Raw genomic sequence first — 24,523 nt, forward strand, 5'->3', positions numbered from 1 at the left:
TTGAGCACTCATTCATTCATTCATGCATTTAACAAATACTCCATGATTGCTATTCTAGGTGAATACTACTGAATAAGGAAGACAAGTCTCTACTCCATGGAAATTAACCTTCCACCGAGGTGAGACAGGCAGTAAGAAAATATGCACCTGAGTGTATGAGAAAAAATAACAAATAGTGATATGTGCTATGATGAAAATTGAATATGGGTAACTTATTAAATAGGACAAAAGGGATACTTTTTGCTAGGTAATCAAAAAGAACTTTCTGAGAGGGTAAAATTTAAAGTGAGCCCAGAATTAAAAGGAAAACCAACTACACAAAAATCAAAGGATACACATTGCAGGCAGAGGGAATCCTAGTACAAAGGTCCTGAGTCGGGAACAAGGCTGAATCTTTTGAGAAACCACGAAAGGCCAATGGGGTTGAACCGAGAAGGTGGAGTAAGAAAAAATTGAAAAGTGGGAGAAGCAGACAAGAGGTCAGGCTGTGTCTTGGAGACCAAAGCAGTTTGCATTTTGTTCTAAAAAGGTATGGAGCTAATAGGGGTGTTTCAACTAAAAAAAATAGCATGAACATATTTATAGTTTAAAAATTCAATCTAAATACTCTATAAAAAATGAATTGTGCTAATACAGTTAACCAAAGTAGGGAAATTAATGGCAGTGTGTTTCAGAGGTTCAAGTTAGAAATGAAGATGACAAATAATCTAGAAAGAGACAATGAGGAAAAGTAGACAGACCAACACTATGTTTTAAAGTTGAATCAGCATAGTGCTGGGCTGCAGGTGAATACAGAAAAAGAAAAGTCAAAGAAGAGTTTAACATTTTTGCCTTGAGCAACTGTTAGTGGCTTTTATGGAGGTTCAGGGGCAAGTTTGGGGATTTGCTTTCAGTGTACACAGTGCCATTTAATTTGTGTAATTCTCACAATGTCTATTTATTACGTTGTTATCATCATTCCCACTTAGGAAGGTGCAGCTCCAAGAAGTCCAATTTGCCAAAGATCAAAGAGTGAGGAATACCGAAAGAGGACTAAAACTAAATGTGTGTTTAGTAGTCCTTTGTGTGCAATTTGCAGGGTGGACATGAGCCACACTAGATATCAAAGATGCTTCTTTCCTGACTTGCAGATCGGAGATTCCAAAATGATACACTGCTCTTTTTGTGTACCCTGATATTTTCTAACATGACCATATGCAGAAGCTAATTTTCTCTTCATTGGTATTTCATGCTCTACGGGATTTTAACTAGGGCGTATTAATTTGAACTATACGCGTCTCAGTAGTCAGATAATCAGATTGGAGATTGGTTCCATTAATTTCTAAAGCAATACTAGGGATGTCGATTATTAAAGTCACTTACTTTCTCGTCAAAGTCTTCTCTCCAATTTCCTTTAGGGACAAGGGCAGAAACTTTCTAAAACAATATTCTCATCATTCCCTCTCCTGCTTAAGAGCCTCAAGTTTCTAAGATTTTTTTTTTTTTTTTTTTTTTTGAGACGGAGTCTTGCTCTGTCACCCAAGCTGAAGTGCAGTGGCCAGATCTCGGCTCACTGCAAGCTCCGCCTCCAGGTTCACGCCATTCTCCTGCCTCAGCCTCCCGAGTAGCTGGGACTACAGGCGCCCGCCACCTCGCCCGGCTAGTTTTTTTTGTATTTTTTAGTAGAGACGGGGTTTCACCGTGTTAGCCAGGATGATCTCAATCTCCTGACCTCGTGATTCGCCCGTCTCGGCCTCCCAAAGTGCTGGGATTACAGGCTTGAGCCACCTCGCCCGGCCAAGTTTCTAAGATTTTTTATTAAAATATATTCAAACTTTTTATTAGGCTTGCAGTGCTCCTCAATTGGGCTAGTTTAACTAAGTTCTATAGTGTAAATCCTTTACTTCCATTAAGTCAATTTTCTTATTATTTTGTGCTCCTACTCCTCTGCTTTCGTAAGTTCCTACCTCTTCCAATACTGCCCCGCCTCCATGCCAATCTATACTCCTTTAAAGACCTGCATAAAATTCCAAATCTCTATATTTTTATTTATTTATTTTTTATTTTTTTTGAGACGGAGTCTAGCTCTGTTGCCTGGCTTGAGTGCAGTGGCACAATCTCAGCTGACTGTAACCTCTGTCTCCCGGTTCAAGCAATTTTCCTGCCTCAGCCTCCTGAGTAGCTGGGATTACAGGCGCCCACCACCACGCCCAGCTACTTTTTGTATTTTTAGTAGAGACGGGCTTTCACCATGTTGGCCAGGATGGTCTTGATCTCTTAACCTTGTGATCTGCCCACCTTGGCTCCCAAAGTACTGGGATTACAGGCATCAGCCACAGCGCCTGGCCCCAAATTCTCTTTTTCTTTTTTTTTTTTTTTTTTGAGACCAAGTTTCGCTCTGTTGCCCAGGCTGGAGTGCAATGGTGCGATCTCAGCTCACTACAACATCCGCCTCCTGGGTTCAAGCTATTCTCCTGCCTCAGCCTCCTGAGTAGCTGGGATTACAGGCATGTGTCACACACCTGGTTAATTTTGTATGTTTAGTAGAGATGGGGTTTCTCCTTGTTGGTCAGGCTGGTCTTGAACTCCCCACCTCAGGTGATTTGCCCACCTCGGCCTCCCCAAGTTCTGGGATTACAGGTGTGAGCCACCATGCCCATCCCCAAATTCTCTTCTTAAAGCATTCTCTGATTACCTATGCTACATTAATCTCTGGCAATTCTTTATGGCATGTAAATATTGAATGTATTGACTTACACTAGTACCTATATGCATATATGTGCATTTTTAAATTTTTGATATATGTCTATAATTTGTTTTATAGCTCTAAGATTGGAAAGTTCTTGAAGACATGGGTCATTTAGCTCTCTTACAATCCTTATTATACCGTCCAGCACATGAGCCCATGTTGGTGGCAGCCACATTGTTGTTGTTGTTTTACTTTGCTAGTACATAATTCTCTGTAGTCAGAACTTCTCACCTAATGATATGGTAATGTTACCACTAGTAATATATAGTTACAACACTTGTGACAACATTAAAATATCATTAGGTGAGAAGTCCTGACTACAGAGAAACATAAACCCTAAGAATACATTATACATTCTTCCACTGTGAGCCAAATAAGTCTTCTAGAAGAGTGAAAATGCAGTCAGGTGGGTTTTTTTTTTTTTTGGTCGTTTTTTGTTTTTTATTTTTTATTTTTTTTCCATAAATTTCAACTTCTGAAATTTTAGCATTTTCTAGAAACATTGCAGAGTCAGTGTGTTTAGCCAAACAGCTGCCTGTTAACTTGACAGGTTGATTCACTGGGTTATAGCCATTTAAATGTTGTAGCATTTCCATTACATTTACTTACTGGTTCAGCCCTGGGCATATTTACAAAAAAAAAAAATTCTTTTCCCTGAAAATCTGCAGAACTACATACTCCTGCATAAGGGGTGGAGAAAGCTCAAGATGTGCAAGATTGGGTTAAAAATGGGAAAACAAATGATCTATATTAGGAAATGTTTATGAAATAAACTTGATTTGAAGACGTGTGTTACCTTTGGTAATGGTGTTATTTAATTCTTTGTTTTGTTTTTTCTCCTGTGTATTCTAGCGTTCTTTAAAACCCAGAGATGTCCAGATAAATGATTTTGCAGTAGAAATCCTTCTTAGCATGATGTGGGATGAGCTTCAGACCTTTCTTATAAGGATATCAAGTTGCTTTACCTTAACTTGTTTCCTTTGAAAGTTCTCGTATTTATAATGTATAGGAAAATAAAATATAAAATTTTCCCCTTTCTTTGCTATTCGCTGAGGAAATAAGGAGAGAGACAGAGGCAGAGGAAGAAGAAATGAATATGAATGTATCAGGATAGGTTTGGCTGCATATAACCAGAAAACAAATAACTGCTTATACTGTAATATATTATTTTACATAATAAGAAGTCAAGAGGAAAAACAGTTACAGGGTTCATTAATTCAGCTGCTTATCACAAATATCAAAGATGTAAGTTCTTTCCATTTTTTTGTTTTTTCTTTCTTGATATATCAGCTTTGTCCTCAGGCTGCCTCCCCTCTTGGCCACATGATGGCTACAGCAGCTCTAGGCATCTTTTACCCTCAACAATATCTAGAAACAGAACAAAGAATTATGTCTTCCCCATGTTTTTCTTCTTATTAGTGAGAGAAAAAAAATTCCTACAATCCCTCAACTGACTTCCCCTCACATCTTATTAGCCAAATTGTGTCACATGTTCAGACCTCATTAGTCTCTGAAAGCAGGAATGGTACTATCAATCTTTGCTTAGACAAGAGCTTAGCTAACTATAATCTGTAAGACAACCTGCTACATTTTTGTGTGTGCTCTATGAGCTAAGAATGTTTGTGAATTTTTAAATGGTTAGGAAATAGAATATATATATTCTTTTAAAAAAAAGTTTAATTATTGTGGGTACATAGTAGGTGTATATATTTATGGGATACATGAGATACTTTGATACAGGCATACAATGCGTAGTAATCACATTAGGGTAAATGGGGCACCCATCACCTCAAGCATTTACCCTTTGTGTTACAACAATTTTACTATTTTAGTTATTTTAAAATGTACAGTAAATTATTGTTGACTGTAGTCACCTTATTGTGCTATCAAATAGATCTTATTAATTCTGTCTAACCATATTTTTATACCCATTAACCATCCCTCCTTCGCCTCCCCACATCCGACTATGCTTCCCAGTCTCTGATAGCCATCATTCTACTCTCTATCTCCATTAGTCAATTGTTTTACTTTTTAGCTCTCACAAATAAGTAAGAACATATGAAATTTGTCTTTCTGTGCTTGGCTTATTTCACTTAACATAATGACCTCCAGTTCTATCCATGTTGTTGCAAGTGATAGTTTCTCATTCTTTTTTATAGCTGAATAGAACATCATTGTATATATGTACCACATTTTAAAAATTTATTTGTCTGTTGATGGACACTTAGATTGCTTCCAAATCTTTGATATTATGAATAGTGCTGCAATAAACAGGGGAGTGCAGATATTTCTTTCATATATTGATTTTCTTTTTTGGGAAATATATGCCTAGCAGTGGAACTGCTCGATTATATTATAGTTCTATTTTTAGTTTTTTGAAGAACTTCCAAAGTGTATTCCATAGTGGTTATACTAACTTACATTTTGGCCAACAGTGTACAAGGGTTCCCTTTTCCCCACATCCTCACCAGCATTTGTTACTGTTTTTGGATAAAAGCCATTTTAACTTGAGTAAGATGATATGATATCTCATTACAATGTCTATTTAAGTCTTTAATCCATTTTGATTTTTTTATATGACAAGAGATAGAGGTCTAGTTTTCTTCTTCTGCATATAGACATCCAGTTTTCTCAGCACCATTTATTAAAGAGGCTGTCCTTTCTCCAGTGTATGTTCTTGGTACCTTTGTCAAAAATGAGTTCACTGTAGATGTATGGATTTGTTTCTGGGTTCTCTATTATGTTCCATTGGTCTATGTGTCTGCTTTTATGCCAGTACTATGCTGTATTGGTTACTATAGCTCTGTAGTATAATTTGAAGTCAGGTAATATGATTCCTCCAGTTTTGTTCTTTTTGTTCAGCATAGCTTTGGCTATTCTGGGTCTTTTGTGGTCTCATATACATTTTAAGATTTTTTTTCCATTTCTGTGAAGAATGTCTTTGGTATTTTGACAGGGATTGCATTGAATCTGTAGATTGCTTAGTGTAATATGGACATTTTAATCCTATTGATTCTTCTAATCCATGAGCATGGAATATCTTTCCATTTTTTGTGTGTCTGCTTCAATTTCTTCTTTCATCAATGTTTTATAGTTTTCATTGTAGAGATCTTTCAGTTATTTAAGTTAATTCCTCAATATTTTATTGTATTTTTAGCTATAGTAAATGGGATTAATTTCTTGATTTCTTTTTTCAGATTGTTTTCTGTTGGCATTTAGAAATGCTACTTATTTTTGTATGTTAATTTTGTATTCTGCAACTTGACTGAATTTATCAGTTCTAACAGTTTTTTGGTAGAGTCCTTAGGGTTTTCCAAATATAAGATCGTATCATCTGCAAACAAAGATAATTTGACTTCTTCTTTTCCAAGATGTCCTTTATTTGCCTTGTCTGATTGCTCTAGCTACAATTTCCAAAAATATTATTTTATACTATAAATAGTATTATTGGAGCACAGCGATGCGCATTTATATAACTTTTGTCTATGGCTGCTACAGTGGCATAACTGAGTAGTTGCAACAAGAGATCATATGGCTTACAAAGCCTGAAATAATTACTATCTGGCCCTTAACAGAAAAAGTTTGCCTACTTCTAGCTTAAATGAAATTTATTCACCCTTAAGTACTGGGTCAGCCTCTCCCAAAACAGATAAAACAGTATGTGTGTGTATATATATACATACTTTTTATATAGACATAAAAAGTATATAGACCTATATCTATATATTTTTAAATATATATATATATTTGTTTTGTTTCGTTTTTGCATGGGAGTAAATGTTTCTATATAAAATTTTCTTAGAAAAGAGTAAGGGGCTAGGATGTTTGGGTAAGCACCAATTTGGTTTGTGGGGTGGGGGAGGGTGAAGATATTGTTTGAGATTCAATCACATTTTAAATGAATAATACACCTTTAGTATTGTAAAAAGGTAATTCCCGAAATATCACCAATATAACTTGTTGATAAGGTGGACCTGACTTTATTGATTATGGTGGTGAGGAAAAGAACCACCTCACAAAGTTTGGCAGTGCCTGTGAGTGGAACTGTGAAGATTAGGTCAGAATTTATTAAGAATTGGAAGTTTTACTGGCATAGGAACAGAAAACCAAATACCACATGTTCTCTCTTATAAGTGGAAGCTGAACAATGAGAACGCACGGACACAGGGAGGGTAACAACACACACTGGGGCCTGTTTGGGATGCGGGCGGAGGAAGAGCATCAGAAAGAAATAGGTAATGCATGCAGGGTTTAATACATAGGTGATGGGTTGATAGGTATAGAAAACCACCATGGCACACGTGTAACCTATGTAACACCTGCACGTCCTGAACATGTGTCTAGGAACTTAAAATTTAATTTAATTTAATTTTAAAAAAAGAATTGGAAGTTTGAGTCTAGGAAGGTTTTCAGTGTAGAAACTTGTTTAGGATTATACAAGAATTATGACACAACAATTTAGGATTGAGGAAAACAGCAAGGTGAGTCAAAAGATTCAGTAAATCTGAGCACAGATGTCTGTTGAATTTTCCATGAAAGAGTAGATAGAACTTTGGGGGAAGTTCCTATAAGGATCAGTGAAGCCATTTGCTTTGGTGGAAGAGCCCCAGAAGAGGAAAGAGGTGCTAAGACAGACAGTGGAACAGCAAAGTCATGTCAATGTAGATGGTAAGGTGTGGTTTGGAGTCTTAGGGTCGAGGGGTAAGCAGTTTTAGTTCTCCTGTTTAGGGAGGTTTGTTAAGGATAATGTGAGGATGGAAAGAAGGGGTACAGTTGTGGTTAGCTGAATTCATCTTTCTCCCTCCTTGCTTACAAACTAGTTCTAATATCTAGACAAAGCCTATGATGATTTAGCAATGATACTGTGCTAAATAAACCATCTCCATTAGCTAACTCTTTCATTGGCTCTCAGTGCACTAAAGCATGGGTAGTAAAGGAAGAAAGTCTATTGACAAAGTCAAGATATCCTCTGGGACAAGACTAAAAGTATCATAGTTTAATTCAAAACTCACACAAATGCATTTGTAAATAAATGCTGTCAGATGACATTGTAATGGATAGTGCATACTTTTAAATTAATTTTCCTTTGATGTGATAAAAACATCTTATGAAAGAGATGTTGAAGCCTGTCTTTTGATATAAAGTAACATAATTTAGATATTAAAGTAAAAAACCTTTTGTTGATAGTAGTTGATTTAATTCAGGGCATGTACCAAGCATTATTCACTGTAGGTTATAAATTAGCTTTGAACCAGCTATAATTCTTAAAGCATTACTTATGACTGATTTATAGAAAATCTCATTAATTGCAATAGCACAAAGACCTTGAAGCAAGAAGTAGAAAATAAAACTCAGTCTGGAGAGTAAGAAAGAATAGATGCACATACCTTATAATTAATAGCACTATATCATTGTTGCATGTGTTTTACTGATAGTATGTTCCTGAATATATCAAGTAATCCTTACCACAAATTTGAATAAGATATATTATTGTTGCTCCTGCCTTATAAAATAGGAAGAAACTGAGTGTCCCATCACTTTATTTTTAATATGTATTAAATATTTATTATATATTGCTTCTTATGAGCCAGTAACTTTACATACACAGTATTTTGTGACAGCTCTAACCAAAGCCTTTTGAGTAGAAAACAGTGTTGTTCTTTCACAGATGGGGAAAGTAAAGTATAGGGAGATCAAGTAACTTTCTCAATTTTAAGGTCATTGAGGGTCAAACAGGGATATGATCTCAAGAAGTCTCACACTGGACCCTTTTCTCTTGACCACTGAGCATGGCTGCCTTTATTGCTTCATATTTTAAAAGGAAAAAGGTGGCAAACAGCAGAGTAAGGAATTATCTTCTTTACTTTTGTGCTATTTCCAGTCAACCAGTTATTTCTACCTGTTTTGCCTGAGACCCTAGGATTCTAAGGATGGCTATGCGGTAGGGAATGGGAGAAAGCTTAGAGGAGCTGGACCCTGGGACCCCAACAGTAAAAACGTTAATTTGTTTATGTATCAGGGATTTTGCATGCTATGTTATTTTATGCCCAATGACCTTAATAACATATGCCCTCTCCCCCTGAAACCTATGTCTGTTTCAGGGAGAGAGGGCATATGTAAAACTACACTAAATCACTCAAATGATAAATTTTCAACGGTCATTATTACTGGAAATTTGGATAGCTTTTTATTGATAATGAAAACATAAAAGAGTTGTTTAAGGCCATATTTAAATTTACAAGGAGGATAACTCTATCTGACTTAGGCTGTGAAACCTACCAACCACATTGTTGTCATGATATAAATGGGACAGAGGTGTAGTGCTATAAAACCTGTTAACAGGATTGACATGATGAGCCAGGCCTTTTTGTTTAGTCATTGTTTTAAAATTCAGGTTTTATTATTATTTAGCTATAGTGAAGCAACAGACCAGGAGATGGCTGCTGTTTAAAAAGTGATGTTTTACTCACAACTCACAGGAGGGGGGGCATGACACAGCATGTGGAGGCCACACTGGGAAGCAGCAGGATCAGCCAGTAGGGAGCAGCCAGTGGAAAATGGGGGCAAGAGTCTTTATTGTGGTTTTTAGGGGAAGGCAGGGTAAATGGGCTTGTGATTGGCTAGTTTGAATAATTTTGGCAGGCTCTGGGACATAGGGGCTGTCCCTTGTTGCCTGGTAAGTGGTAAGTGGACGTGGGGTGATTAGGGCAGGGGAATGGTGGTCTGAGTGGTAAGAGTCTTGGGAGAAGCTGATAAAGAAGGTGGCTGGGGTTTTGACCTTTGGATTGGCTGGTTTGTTTATGAAAGTCATGCTTATAGGCAAGTGCTTGACTACTTCTAGGAATTTGCTAGCCCTGAAAGGGTAGCCTCTCTAGATTCAGCAAGGCCTCAAATGTTAGAACATCAAAAAACACAAAAAATAAAAAGGCACGATTAATACATTAGAACATGTGACTACATATATGCAAAGGGCTGTGATTAGATATTTGCTTTGTTGCACATTTTTCAGTATCTTTTTGTTTTGTGCCTACAGTATGCCAGGCACTGTGTTGGCAATAGGCTAAGAGGAATCCATCAGACATGGCCCCTGTTCTCACAGAGTACACAGGCTGATGGAGGAAACCACCCAGAAACAAATAATCACAGTACCAGATGGTGTGAAAAGTCAACCTAGAACTGCAACAGCTCCAAGGAAGGAAGCAAGTTGGTTGGCCTTAGAAGGCTGGGGAAAAAAATTAGTGTAACTCAGAATCTATTAGTCAAGTATTTTTGCTGTCATCGAAAAGGACACAAAAGCCTCTGAAACCAGAAACAAATCAAGGACTTTAAATATCACCTTCTTAAGACCAAGGTTCCTTACAGTGGTTTTGTAAATGTGGGTATATGTTTAAGGATTGCTAATGGCAGCTGGTTTTCCTTAAGAGTGCGTCTCCTATTACTGAGGGAAAAAAGCCTCTTCTCCACTTTCTGTAGGCTATTTAGTAAATGCAACTATTTCTCACTAGTGAAAGGATCATGTCCTAAAAAGGAGCCAGCCCTTCTTCCTCAAACCCTCCGGTGGTAGACAAGGAAGTGCTGGCTTTGAAACTAGATCGCTCTCTGGCATTGGCTTCTCTCCAAGACTCACTTGAGCCAACAGGAAGATCTTCCTAATTGCTCTGCTTGCCACTAGTTTCTTCCATTGCTTGTCTCTGCCCCATGTTAACCTCACATCATCATTTATCAAAACAAAGCCGATGATAGCATTCTTTGCTAAAAACAAAACATGTTGCCTGCACTATAAAATTGGGACTCTTAAGTTTGACGTAACCAACCCTTAAGAGTCTTTACCCGATTTCATTCCAGCTTCCTTTCTCATTCTCGTCCTCAGGCCTTCCATTCTGACAGAGGGCACTTTTTACTGTTCCCTGGATGTACTAGCATTTTTCACGTGTGCTTGCTTTGGTTCAGCTGATCCCTCCGTGCTTAAAATGGCCTTCTTTCCTTTTCATAGCAGCTTCTACAAAATATAGATCAGATGTCCGTCTTCTCTGAAACCTCCTTGGTTTTCCAGCATAGATTAAGTTGCTCCGATGTTAGTGCTCTTGTGCCAGTGTGGACTTCTGTCATAGCAATGAACATATATCATTGTACTTCATCTGTTTGCCTATCTGTCTCACCCTTTAAATTTAAATTCTCCCGAGGTAAGGATTCTGTTCCTCATCCTTATATGCCCACTACTTAGCAAAATGTCTGGTTGAGGGAAACAACAGAAAAGACTTAGAACAATGCCTCCCACATTGTCAGAACTCAATAAATGTTACATATGATTATTTTATAATAAAATATTTTTATATTTATTAATATCTTAATAGAATTATATTTGTTATTTCAAACTTATAAATATTTTAATATAATTTATTACTAAATTTAATATTTATTTAATATTTAATATTAAAATATTTTAATATTAAAAATAGTTATAATGAAATTAACATTATATGTTAATGAAATTAACATTTCATTATAACTCTAAATCTATAATTATTACCATAATGATTACTATTATTTATGAAATTAATATTTATAATGAAATTAATATTTCATATTTAAAATATTTTGTATAATCTATCATGATATGATAATCATATCTAACATTTATTGAGTTCTGACCATGTGGGAGGCATTGTTCTAAGTCCTTTTTCTGTATTAACTCATTTTATCCTCACAACAACCCTATGTCATATGTAATATTAATATCTTCATTCCCATTTTGCAAGTGGGACAGAAATTAAGCCGCAGAAAGGATAAGTAACTTACTCCAGGTGACACATAATGGGTCCTACATTAGTACCTTTATGAATTGAAATGTGGTGACCCCTCTCACTGCCCCCCTTTTTTTTTCTTTCCAAGAGATTCATAGAAGACACATTGTTTATTAAGTTGAGAGACTTGGGAGAAGTTATTACACAGGTGCCCAGTCCACAATAAGCCAGCTGAGTGGGGCGTATACTTGGTAACAACGTAAGCTCCTTTGGAAGACTTCCTGTGGCCACAAGAAATGCAGGAGATGAGTTATTTTCCTTCCCAAAAATCTACTCAAAACCAGTAACAGTAGGGACACAAGACTTAATAGTCCTGTTATACTTTTTTTTTTCTGTAAATAAAAATTATGTTTCATGGGAAAATAGTTAATATGTGGTATGTCTGCTTATAGGCTGAAGTCTGCTATGTTATAATGAGTCGGTATATGAGAATCTCTAGAAGTTTATATATACATGTGCATGTCACTCTTTCAGTGCATCTTCACAGGTACCATAAATTAAGTTGCCAGTGCTTACAGCTGAGGTCACCCCCAAAGGACAGGTATTTTAAAGAAATTAGTGAAAAATATTTTGCATTTACCTTTATTGTCATAGCAACATTTTTATGGAGCATGTGAGATCATATTCCCTGGGACCAGTCTAATGAGCATCTGAGCCCTGATTTATACTTACTAAACATGTGACTTCTTGATTGTCACTTCTATGATGATATTTCTTCATTTTGAAAATGAAAAGGATGACAATTCCTACTTCAGAGAAGTGTTGTAAGGATTACAAGGGATCACAACCAGCTTCATGGGCCTACAACCTGTGCAGTTGCAAAGAAACCCACGTTAAGATGGACCCACACTTGGTTTAGTGGTCTTTTGTTAGTGATTTGATATTATTAATAATTTTATAAGGCTTCCTACATTTTTATTTTGCACTGGGAACCACAAATTATGTAACCACTTCTAGACAGGCTTGTTTATGAAGTATATAGCCCATGGTGCTTGGCACATAAAATAACCTTCAATATAATATGTCAGCTATTACTACTTTTGCAAAGGAGCTTTTAGTTTGTTTAATATAGCCCCAAAGTCCTATTTGCTAAACTTTTTCAATCTGCTGTGGGCATTGAAGCTAGTGGTGGGATATATATTATATGTCCTCGTGCATTTGGGCCACATTTGATTGGTAAACAATACATTAGTGTCCTCTACCTCATTGATCCCTTACTCTGTGGTTATACATCTCATGGAATGTGGGCTTTGGATGGCTCCTAATTTGGATTAAAGGTACATTTTCCTCTAAATATGAACCACACAGCTTAATAAAGGATATTAGGTTTGTTTTTAATTTGTCTGACAAATAATGGCTTTAGCTGATACACTATATCACTGACATTACTCCAGAAAGATACTTAGAGTAAATCTAATCTAATAATTGTTTTTTCCTTTTATTTTGCAGACTGTTTGAATTCTAGAAGGACCAACACCAGATAAATTATGAATGTTGAACAAGATGACCTTACATCCACAGCAGATAATGATAGGTCCTAGGTTTAACAGGGCCCTATTTGACCCCCTGCTTGTGGTGCTGCTGGCTCTTCAACTTCTTGTGGTGGCTGGTCTGGTGCGGGCTCAGACCTGCCCTTCTGTGTGCTCCTGCAGCAACCAGTTCAGCAAGGTGATTTGTGTTCGGAAAAACCTGCGTGAGGTTCCGGATGGCATCTCCACCAACACACGGCTGCTGAACCTCCATGAGAACCAAATCCAGATCATCAAAGTGAACAGTTTCAAGCACTTGAGGCACTTGGAAATCCTACAGTTGAGTAGGAACCATATCAGAACCATTGAAATTGGGGCTTTCAATGGTCTGGCAAACCTCAACACTCTGGAACTCTTTGACAATCGTCTTACTACCATCCCGAATGGAGCTTTTGTATACTTGTCTAAACTGAAGGAGCTCTGGTTGCGAAACAACCCCATTGAAAGCATCCCTTCTTATGCTTTTAACAGAATTCCTTCTTTGCGCCGACTAGACTTAGGGGAATTGAAAAGACTTTCATATATCTCAGAAGGTGCCTTTGAAGGTCTGTCCAACTTGAGGTATTTGAACCTTGCCATGTGCAACCTTCGGGAAATTCCTAACCTCACGCCGCTCATAAAACTAGATGAGCTGGATCTTTCTGGGAATCATTTATCTGCCATCAGGCCTGGCTCTTTCCAGGGTTTGATGCACCTTCAAAAACTGTGGATGATACAATCCCAGATTCAAGTGATTGAACGGAATGCCTTTGACAACCTTCAGTCACTAGTGGAGATCAACCTGGCACACAATAATCTAACATTACTGCCTCATGACCTCTTCACTCCCTTGCATCATCTAGAGCGGATACATTTACATCACAACCCTTGGAACTGTAACTGTGACATACTGTGGCTCAGTTGGTGGATAAAAGACATGGCCCCCTCCAACACAGCTTGTTGTGCCCGGTGTAACACTCCTCCCAATCTAAAGGGGAGGTACATTGGAGAGCTTGACCAGAATTACTTCACATGCTATGCTCCGGTGATTGTGGAGCCCCCTGCAGACCTCAATGTCACTGAAGGCATGGCAGCTGAGCTGAAATGTCGGGCTTCCACATCGCTGACATCTGTATCTTGGATTACTCCAAATGGAACAGTCATGACACATGGGGCGTACAAAGTGCGGATAGCTGTGCTCAGTGATGGTACGTTAAATTTCACAAATGTAACCGTGCAAGATACAGGCATGTACACATGTATGGTGAGTAATTCCGTTGGGAATACTACTGCTTCAGCCACCCTGAATGTTACTGCAGCAACTACTACTCCTTTCTCCTACTTTTCAACTGTCACAGTAGAGACTATGGAACCGTCTCAGGATGAGGCACGGACCACAGATAACAATGTGGGTCCCACTCCAGTGGTCGACTGGGAGACCACCAATGTGACCACCTCTCTCACGCCACAGAGCACAAGATCGACAGAGAAAACCTTCACCATCCCAGTGACTGATATAAACAGTGGGATCCCAGGAATTGATGAGGTCATGAAGACTACCAAAATCATCATTGGGTGTTTTGTAGCCATCACACTCATGGCTGCAGTGATGCTGGTCATTTTCTACAAGATGAGGAAGCAGCACCATCGGCAAAACCATCACGCCCCAACAAGGACTGTTGAAATAATTAATGTGGATGATGAGATTACGGGAGACACACCCATGGAAAGCCACCTGCCCATGCCTGCTATCGAGCATGAGCACCTAAATCACTATAACTCATACAAATCTCCCTTCAACCACACAACAACAGTTAACACAATAAATTCAATACACAGTTCAGTGCATGAACCGTTATTGATCCGAATGAACTCTAAAGACAATGTACAAGAGACTCAAATCTAAAACATTTACAGAGTTACAAAAAACAAACAATCAAAAAAAAGACAGTTTATTAAAAATGACACAAATGACTGGGCTAAATCTACTGTTTCAAAAAAGTGTCTTTACAAAAAAACAAAAAAGAAAAGAAATTTATTTATTAAAAATTCTATTGTGATCTAAAGCAGACAAAATTATGTGTATTCCTCAGAACCTGTTTTTGCTGCACTTATTCACTATTTTCCCACATCTCGTTCCTCCCTTCCCTGATTGCCATATTTTTCATAGCAGATCTCAATTCCTTAAAGAACTGGTCTAGGAAATTTTGTAAGAATTCTGTTACACTTTGAGATTTTTATGGTGAATTCTAGTGGTGAGATCCAGTCTATTTTGTCTCTCTCTCTCTTTTCTTAATTTTTTTCTTTTTCCCTCATACCCATATGAAGTAATCCAATGGGGAATGCAATATTAGAAATAGATTTTTAAGAGAGAACAAGGAAAAAAATGCAAGATCTTATATTTTTCATGTAATGACCTGTTCTGTATTTATGAGGGAGACCAGTCTATGGAAAAGAAAAGTAAGCAAACAACAGATTAATTTGCATATGAGCATCTATAAAACCCATGACTTTTAAACAACTCTAGAACCAGAATTTGTAGTTAAAAAGCTAAAAATAAGATTATAAATAAAATATTGTTGGTTTTTCTGTACCTGGACACAACTCATTTGTAGTATGGCTCAAATGTGAGAGACTTGAAGGTAATTAGATTTTCTACTTTCTAAGAAAGAAAATACTACAGTATTCTTTAGTCACAAAACCAATCTCTACAGGGTCCTGTTTGACTAGTTGACTTGAGTTTTAGATCTATGTTTAAGGATGCTGTGGTATTTTTTCCTTCTCATTAGGCTTATACTTTGTAGAATGCTCAGGTTCAAAAATAATGATTTTGTGAAGTAAATTTAATTCTACTTGAAGGAAAGTTTCAGTATAATTTATTTACTGTCTCCTAAACGTAATTTCATTGGTCAGATGAACTATAACCGCAAAACATGAAAGTATTCTAAATCATCTAGAGCTGAAAAAGAATATTTGGTGATGAGTATTAGCAAATTCAGTTCAATTCAATGATAATTATTAAAGACCTACTGTGTGCAAAATACAGATTTTAGTATCGTGGGTGCACAGTTGACAAGATCTGGTTCCTGCTCTTGCATTACTCCCAATCTATATAAAAATGATTAAAGAAATCATCTCAGTTCATTACTGGTTGCCAGCTCTAATTTTACTTTAGGTGAAAGGCTGTGAATCAGACCCTTAACGTTCAAAATATTAGATTATTAGATTATTGTTATTATACAAAGCTCTTGGATTTCTGGTTTCTTCCATCTTTTTGGAAGAGGTGATTATCTTTTTCTAAATGCAAACTGCAGAGCTATAAGAAGTGTGGGTTTAGATTTGCTCTGAAGGATGAGTACATACCAGGAGAGGGCAATGCTAAATCAGTGGTAATTAATTAATGGTATTTTTTAAGGAGCTGGGGGCATTTTGGCTAAGAGACCATACACTAGATCCCAAGTAAAAAGGGAACTTTCTGATTATTGCACCTTGGCATTCTCCTGATATTTTCATATATTATGTATATGACTCCTATCTTTATGTGAAACAAGTGAATATATACAGATCTCATTATTGGCCTTGAAACTTGCTACCTTGGTGGTGAAACAAGGACTGACCAAGCTGAAGAAAGCTTCAGCTCCTAATGGCTAAGAAGCTTGGATACTCACACTTAATTCTGCAGGCTGAACCTTACTCCATGGTTTTGTGGTTTCCAGGTGTGAAAAATCAATTATTAATAGCAAAGTAGGTCAGAGAAAATGGGAGAAAAGGACGGGAAATGAAGGAGAGCATGCAAGAGTCTTGCTTCTATTTTTTTGATCACCAATTATCTGGCTTTTTTCTTCCTTATATCTTACCTCCCTTTGTTAGGAACACAATCCACACTTGGTTTCACTGTGAAGACTCAAGAAAAGGGAAAACATATTTTGACTATTGTTTGTCAAGTTATTCAGTATTGAATATACTTAACACATTCCCAACCTGCAGATCACAAAACCACAAACAAGCAACAACAAAAAACACCAACAAATATCTATAACAACAAGCAAGTGCTAGTACAAACAAAAGTGATATAAATCGAGAGGGAAAATGATCCTGCTTTCTCTACTTGGCTTGCGTTCACCAAACTCTGTCTTTGCTGACCCTGAAGCTTCTTTCATTTTAAGCTTAGAATTCTTGCAGGTTTAGTCCAAGTATGCAATTACCCTTGGCTGTGAGAGGTGGCTGAGCAGTTAGAAAAATGCTACCAAATAGGATGAAAGGTGAACTTGTACTTAAAAAGTTAGGTTGGAATCTAAACATACAATTCAGTATTCTAGGAGGTTATGTATAGTACTAATGAATATATTTTGTGAAAAAAATTGATGCAAGGTTTAAATAAACCAGACTTGACTTCTATAATAAATTTAGAAACTCTTTTACCAAAGGTCCTCATTTCAGGTTTTGGGGATAAAGGGTAGAGTGCTATAAATCTATTATTTAAAGAAATCTAAAATGAATTCTAGATGTTTCTGATTAACAGTAAGCCTCCATTTTCCCTGCATAACATATTTGACCCTTGGCCCATCAGAACAGTAGCTGCACTGATGTATTAGAGACCATTACAAACGTGAATTTACTTAGTTTAGCAGGAAGCCTAGATGACTGTTTAAATATTCGCTATACTGTTGTACCAAAATATAATTCTATGTCTACTGCCCCTTGTAGTCTATCCAAAGGCAACTGGGTGGCAGTATTCTGAAATATGCACACCAAAAACACACCATTTACAATTCATCAAGTTAAAGTAACCCAGTGATAATCTGTGTGTGTGTGTGTATTTGTATTTCCTACTAATAGTATGCATTTTGCTTCCCTAAACATCCAAGATGCTTCAGAAAGAAGATTCTCTAACATCTTTTTCTATTCAGGAATTTTACTCCTCCACATCTGCCATGACCTTAGTCTTGAACACTCTTTTGAAAGTGTACAGATGTATTTGCATTAGCAAAATAATAAAAGGATTTGGTGTAGCTTACACATATAGGCTCTGATAAAGCTTTAATAATTTCCCCTCGTATTTCAAATATTCTGAAATCGTGTATCTTTTTCAAAGACTGAAATAGGTTATTTGCATATGGAAGAGTGCTAAAAAATTTTTTTGATAAAGAAAATGTGGCTAGTTCATAATTGCTTTTAGTCCTTATAATCAAAAAATTAAATATTAGGATATTGTTTGAGACCCGTTTACCATGAAATAAAATTCTAAATATAGATGTGCTGGGGGTAAAAATTCTTGACAATGTAAGGGCTATTTACATGGCGGAAAGAAAAGGAAGAAGGCATATTAAGAATAGCCTTCACTGAAACATAAAAACATATTAAGTAGATGGCGCCAGAGTATCCAACATTTTTAAGGTAAAGATTGATCAAGGTGAAAAACAAAAAACAAAAAACTTCAGTCTCATCTTTTTGGGATAATCTTCAAGATATTTAGATAAAGTAGAAGAGTTAGATGAGTGCTTACAAATGCAATGTGGCACTCTAAAGCAATATAATTTAAAATATTGTGTTCAACTACTTATTTGTGGCTTCAGCTTGTTTTAATAAGAATCTTGAACATAATGATATCATTAACTATCCAGACATAGCATGTGAATGCTGGGTAAGCAGTCATACTCTGCAAAAAGCTGTCTTTCTCTTAAATATAGTAGCACAGAATCAAATATCTTATAAAACATATCCTGAAATTACATATGCACCATTATTTCTGATTAGAATGTGATTCTGTACTTCTGATAAAAATGAGTCTAAACAGTTACCTTCCAAAAATCAAGGTCCCTGCAATTCTTTCTCTTCTTTTGCAAGAAGAAATGTGAATTCCTAAAAGCTCTGTACATATTAGATAGGAAGCAGCTGGGACACCACTGTCTTCTCATGCTCCATCGGGATACAGAACGAGATACATCTGGCTGTATGAGAGAAAAAAGAAATCTTCTAGAATTAATGTAGCACACTGTCAATTAGGATCCAAATTTAGATACTGAATGAAGCCTTCTCAAAACACATACCAGTTCACATCCTTCTGTTTCTTAAACTGCTGCCAACAGAACTTCTGAAATTTCAACCTTATTTGAGAAAACTATATAAATTGTATGTAAAATTATATAATTAAATTTTATAATATGGTTAGCAGTAAAATGTAAAACTGCTGTTCATTTTTTTGTTTTGCCCAGGATTAAGAAAAAAGAAAAATAGAGAGGAACTTGCTGCAAGGCAGACAATAAATGAAGCTATTTTAATGAAAGCACATGATATTGGAAAAATCTTTGTTTTGTAAATTGTGTTCTATGCAGAAAACGAGCACATCCATCTATCCCTTGCACCAAAAACAGAAAGGAAGGCCTATGAAAATCAGACCATGAAGTCTTATTTTTCATTATTTGGTCTAGTAATTTAATTTCATTTTCCAGATTATTAATGCTGTACTTTATTATATATTTGATGCTGAATTGCTGAATTTGACTTGTCCAAATAGCATCAATCCTGCCTTTATCTCATTGCCAGAAGTAGTGAATATATTGCTTTTTATCCGGATGAAAGGGAAGATTCAATGTTGTTTGAAGAAGAGGGGCTGATCTGTGTGGTGGCAGTAGAACATATTCTGATTGATGTCCTCTAAACTTGAAAACTTGCCAGAGCATCCACCAAGTTCAACCCTAGTTCAGTTATGGGGGAAACCCATTATGGGCACCGTTAGCAACTATTGTGCCTATATATTAATAAGTCTAGTGAATGACAATTAGTTCATCCCCTTACTTCTCAGCCCTTCCACATTGAAAGAAGTAAAAAGTGGAACTCACCAATTGCTATTTAAGCACATTTGCTAGTTTTGTAAAGTCTATAGACTTCTAAGAGGAATATATGAAATCTCAAGTAAATATATTAAAACATGCACAAAATAAATATATTTATGATATGTACTTTTTATTGTAGTTACTATCAAATTTTAATCAAGAAATTTGTAATACTAGGGAAATCTCAGGTTTTACTAATGGAATTATGAAAAAATATTAATCTTAATAAAATTTGTAAAATGCCTTAAAAGTTAGATGTTGAAATGGACTTCCAGTTCCTGTAGCTACTTCTATTAAAATTATCATAATAATATTTTACAAAATGAGAAAAGTAATACAGTTTATCTTTCCAGTTGCCCTGAAGCAGACTAATGGATGCTTGTAAAGATGTTTCTCAGCATAAACGGAATCTTAGAGAATGAACTTCAGTTAATTCTGACCTTAAAAAAATGTCATGTAGCTATGTATTTTCATCTGAAACATTTTCGAGAGTCTTGCAAACAAGTCACTCTAAAATAATTAATGACAATGTTTATGTGCTCAATTACATTTTGGTTTTTCAATACATATTCTTACCTTATGTGAAAGTAGATTGTATCCCTGGTTTTCATTTTTCAGCACATTTTCAGGTTTTCTAAGAGAAGTATAAAATCAAAATCTGTCAATACTGTTCAACATTTAGTTATGCAATCTGGAATTCAACTCTAAACAATATCGGGCAACTAATATAAGCGAGTGAATTATTGCCTAGGCATTGAAGTGTGCCTCTTTTTCATTCTACTCTTAAATCCCACTTAAAAGACCTGATAGTTTTATTATTATTAATATAAACTTTAAGAAGAATGGAAATTTTCACAATATTGAAAAATGCTTTAAAACTGCAGGTTTTATATATATAATTTTATAACAAAAACATCATCCCATTTCTTATGAAAGACAAGTGCCAATATATATGGATAGATAGAATATTCGTCAGAAAATATATGCTACTAAAATAATCTCATCTATTAGCCAACATAGTTTTAATATTATCATTAAACTTTCATAAAACTCAATTTATTATAAATCCTGAGAGTGATTAGTAACTGTTATTTGAAAGCCATTTTAGTAATCATACCAAGCACCAATATTAAGCAGTAAAAAAACAACAATTAGATAAATGTCAGAAATAAACCATGAGCTCTTAGAAATTAGTGGGATACCATTAGGCATTCATAAGATATAATGATTCAAAAGTAAAAATTATATGCTTTGTAGCTCAGAAAGTGCTTTCACCTATTTTCTCATTTGTGGAGCCTTGAAATAATAGTAGGTATTTCAAATTCAACCATCAGATATTTCATAAATAGTGCATATGCCTGTGTGTGGAATTATTGATGTTTTGAACCTATAAACAGGATAGAAAGGAAGAGATGCTGGGGAAACAACACTGGAGAAGAAAAAGAAGTAAATGATAAAAGTGGAAAAAATGATTAGATTATGTTTATTTTAGAATAGATTCATTTAGTGTGTATGAATTGAGGAACCTACTTAATGCCAGGCACTATTTGCAGCTCTGGATATACAGCAATGAACAAAACTTTTAAATCACGCCCACAAGATAAGGTAACCAATGTATCTCAGTTTGCACAGATGTTCCTGGTTTTAGTACTGAAAGCCCTGCATTCCAGAAACCCCGTAGTCTAGGGCAAATTAAGATGGTTGCTCACCATGATCAGAACCTCACTTTCTGGTAACTGTCATCTTGATTTCCAAATTCATATTAATATGTTTATCTCATTGTTAACAACAACGCAAGGTAGCACTGACCACAAGTAGCCAATGGCTAGTATACCTGTTTCCAACTGGGGCAAAGTGATGACAAGAGCAAATTATAGTAATGTCAAATTTCCTAGAATTATTTCTAGACAACACTCCTTGGAGTGCAACCGAAGTATCAAAAGCACAACTTGCCCTCAAGGAAAAGTTAGTGTCTGGGAATGTCAACAATCATAACTACCATTTGCAGGACACCTACGTATATATTGTCTCTAGTTCTTACAAAGCCCTCTAAGGTAGGTATCATTATCTCCATTGTAAGGATAAAGACTTTGAGAGTAAACGCCCCCATTATTGGCTAATAATGAAAAAGAAAACCTAAGATAAAAGAAGAGAATTGGAGCTTTCAGATGGCTATAGAAAGTCTTATTTAAGCAATAGCATTTATTTTTCAGAACAGAAAACTATGAATGCTCTCAGTGTATTTTATTTCTTGTGTTCTATTGGATTATATTTTCCTGGAAACTGGCTTCTCTTTGGGGACACATTTTGGTAATCAATGTTAGTCTTATTCTTGTTCAGTCAAGTTTACTAATGAAATGGATAGGACAGCACCTTTGAAGCACTGGCTTGGTTAATGTGGCAATGTTTGAACTATTTTTGTATTGACTATTATTGAATTTCATAGAGGAACTTCAAATTGAAGACGTTATGGATCAGCCAGCATTCAAAGATGAAAATAAATCAATCAACACTTTTTTATCATAATTATACAGTTTTAGATATTTTATTTTAGGGTTGCATTATGATTCACTTTTATATTCTAATCAAATGTCATTGATGGATATCCCTGAATACCACAGTAGCTAAACCAGCATATTCTAGTCCCTTTCCATAAGAAAATAAAATTATCTTTCCTAACTTCAATAGTTCTTTAACATCTCATTATGTACATTGTTTTTAGGAAGTCAGTAGAATCATCCAATTCATCCTTCTTAGAATACAACACACTATTTAAAGTTGTCTAAACTTAAGCGGTAACCATTAGGCTGCAACCATTTTTCACTTGCCAAGTAGCTAAAAAAACAGAAAAAAAAATAAGACATGCCCTTAAAAGCAAGACATTTAACTTCTGAAAGTTGGAGACTCAATTCAAATAAACAGTACTAAATTTTAAAAATTGAATTATCCCAACTGAGTGCCCCTGACAAATTTAAGTTCCTTCAGTATTGGTTAGTTATTTTTTATGTTTAGTAAAAGCATTACCTTTGGTAAATAATAAATGCAACCAAAGTAAAAATATTGCCATAATAATAAATGGAGACATGAGAGAATTAACTGGTTAATATGGATTAGCATTGCAATACGGTAGAAAAGCTTTCCACATAAAGAAATACGTGACAGACTTGAGAATGGAACACTAGTTGTAGAACTTTTAATATGAAATGAGTAGATTAGTTTTAAATCCTTGACCCAATTCAGTGTCACTTCATTTGTAAGTACATTCATTCATTTATTCATGGAACATTTATTGAGTGTTTTTGCTATGCCAACCATAAAGTTATTGTTAATACAAAAATAAGGGACACAGCTTTTGACTTCAAGGAGTTAACAATATTGCAAATACAATATGATGAACTGAATGGAAGAGGTAGCACATATTATATAAGCAGAGAGAAGGGAAACAGACCTGGGCTGTGTAGTTGGAAGATGGAGAATCAGATTTGCTTTTTATATGAATAAAAGCAAAGTAGATTGTGCCCTACTGGATGAATAGGAGTTAGCCAGGTGGTAGAAGGTGATATATCAGTTTTCCCAGAACAAATACAGCAAAGTCAAGGAACAAGCAACATCATGATGATAGAAGACTGCAAGTGGCTTCATGTTTCTCTAATAGAATTAAACATTCAATTTGGAGATTGCTAAAGACAAAACAAAGACAGTGATTTAAGGCGCTGTATATGGCATGTTGACCCTATTAAATGTAACTTATGGATAACGATGAAATATTAACATTTTCTAAATGGTTGTGTGGCATTGATAATATATTTGAGCCTTGAATGGGTTACTAGCATGGCAGAAGAAAAAACTTTAAGATTAAAAAGACTAGGTCAGAGAGAAATCCATATTGGAGATTGTTTTACTATCGTAACAGAGAGATAATTGGTGGAAGTTAAGGTCCAATTAAAATACAATAAACTGAGTTAGCTAGACTTGTTTTCTTATTGTATGATGAGATGAAGAGAAGGAAGGTTTCTTACATTTGTTGACTAGTGGAAATAATGGAAAATCAGCAGGTAAGGGGTGATTAGAAGATAATGTTTATAGTTCGTTGAAAAAAAGTTGTTCCAGGTGAAGATTGGGAAAGGAAGTATTGCAGGACCTTTCTGTAATTCTTCGAAAGATAGAGTTCTTGTCCATCCCATGGCCCTGAAAATGTAAGCTTGCAGATGGTTTAAAGGGTGAGTAAAGCAGGGTTTTATTGGGTGAAAAGAAAAAAAGAACCAGGGTGCGGGGAGTAGGGGCGGAAACAGAGACTCTCACAATGCCAGAGTCCCTCTGCTAGGGCGCTTCCTGCCAGGTAGTTGGAATCCCAGGTTCCATACAGGAAGAGGAGGGGCCAGGTTCAGGCTCCTCTCTGCTGCAAACGTCATGAATTTCCCAGGGCTCCACCTCAGTAGGCAGGCTGGTTGGGTTTCTTCAGGGACCCCCCGCCCACCTGGCTGTCTCATTCCGTCCTCTAAAGAACTACATCTAACTGCCATTAGATTATGGATAAGGACAAAGACCGATCTTAACTGCTTCCTGCTGACAGGGTGCTGTTTAGGGAAACGGCCGTCCCCAGAGGCCTATTTAAGGGTTCCTGACAAAAGGGGCCATTGTCAGAGG

General features: G+C 36.1%; 1 protein-coding gene across 5 annotated transcripts in view; it reads left to right on the forward strand.

The window, feature by feature from the left end:
* The window catches only part of LRRC4C (leucine rich repeat containing 4C), a 1,320,805-nt gene extending 1,305,689 nt beyond the window's left edge, over positions 1-15,116 (forward strand). For 4 of the 5 annotated variants that reach the window (XM_025356748.1, XM_025356749.1, XM_025356752.1 and 1 more), the window contains one exon: positions 12,982-15,116. In XM_025356748.1, the coding sequence (XP_025212533.1) occupies positions 13,024-14,946 (1,923 nt within the window). In that variant the 5' untranslated portion in view covers positions 12,982-13,023 and the 3' untranslated portion in view covers positions 14,947-15,116. The remainder of the gene's footprint in view (positions 1-12,981) is intronic. The other variant, XM_025356750.1, reaches the window with a different exon arrangement.
* Positions 15,117-24,523: the final 9,407 nt, after the last annotated feature.

This window comes from Theropithecus gelada, chromosome 14 (assembly GCF_003255815.1).
Source record: "Theropithecus gelada isolate Dixy chromosome 14, Tgel_1.0, whole genome shotgun sequence".
Classification (NCBI taxonomy): Eukaryota; Metazoa; Chordata; class Mammalia; order Primates; family Cercopithecidae; genus Theropithecus; species Theropithecus gelada.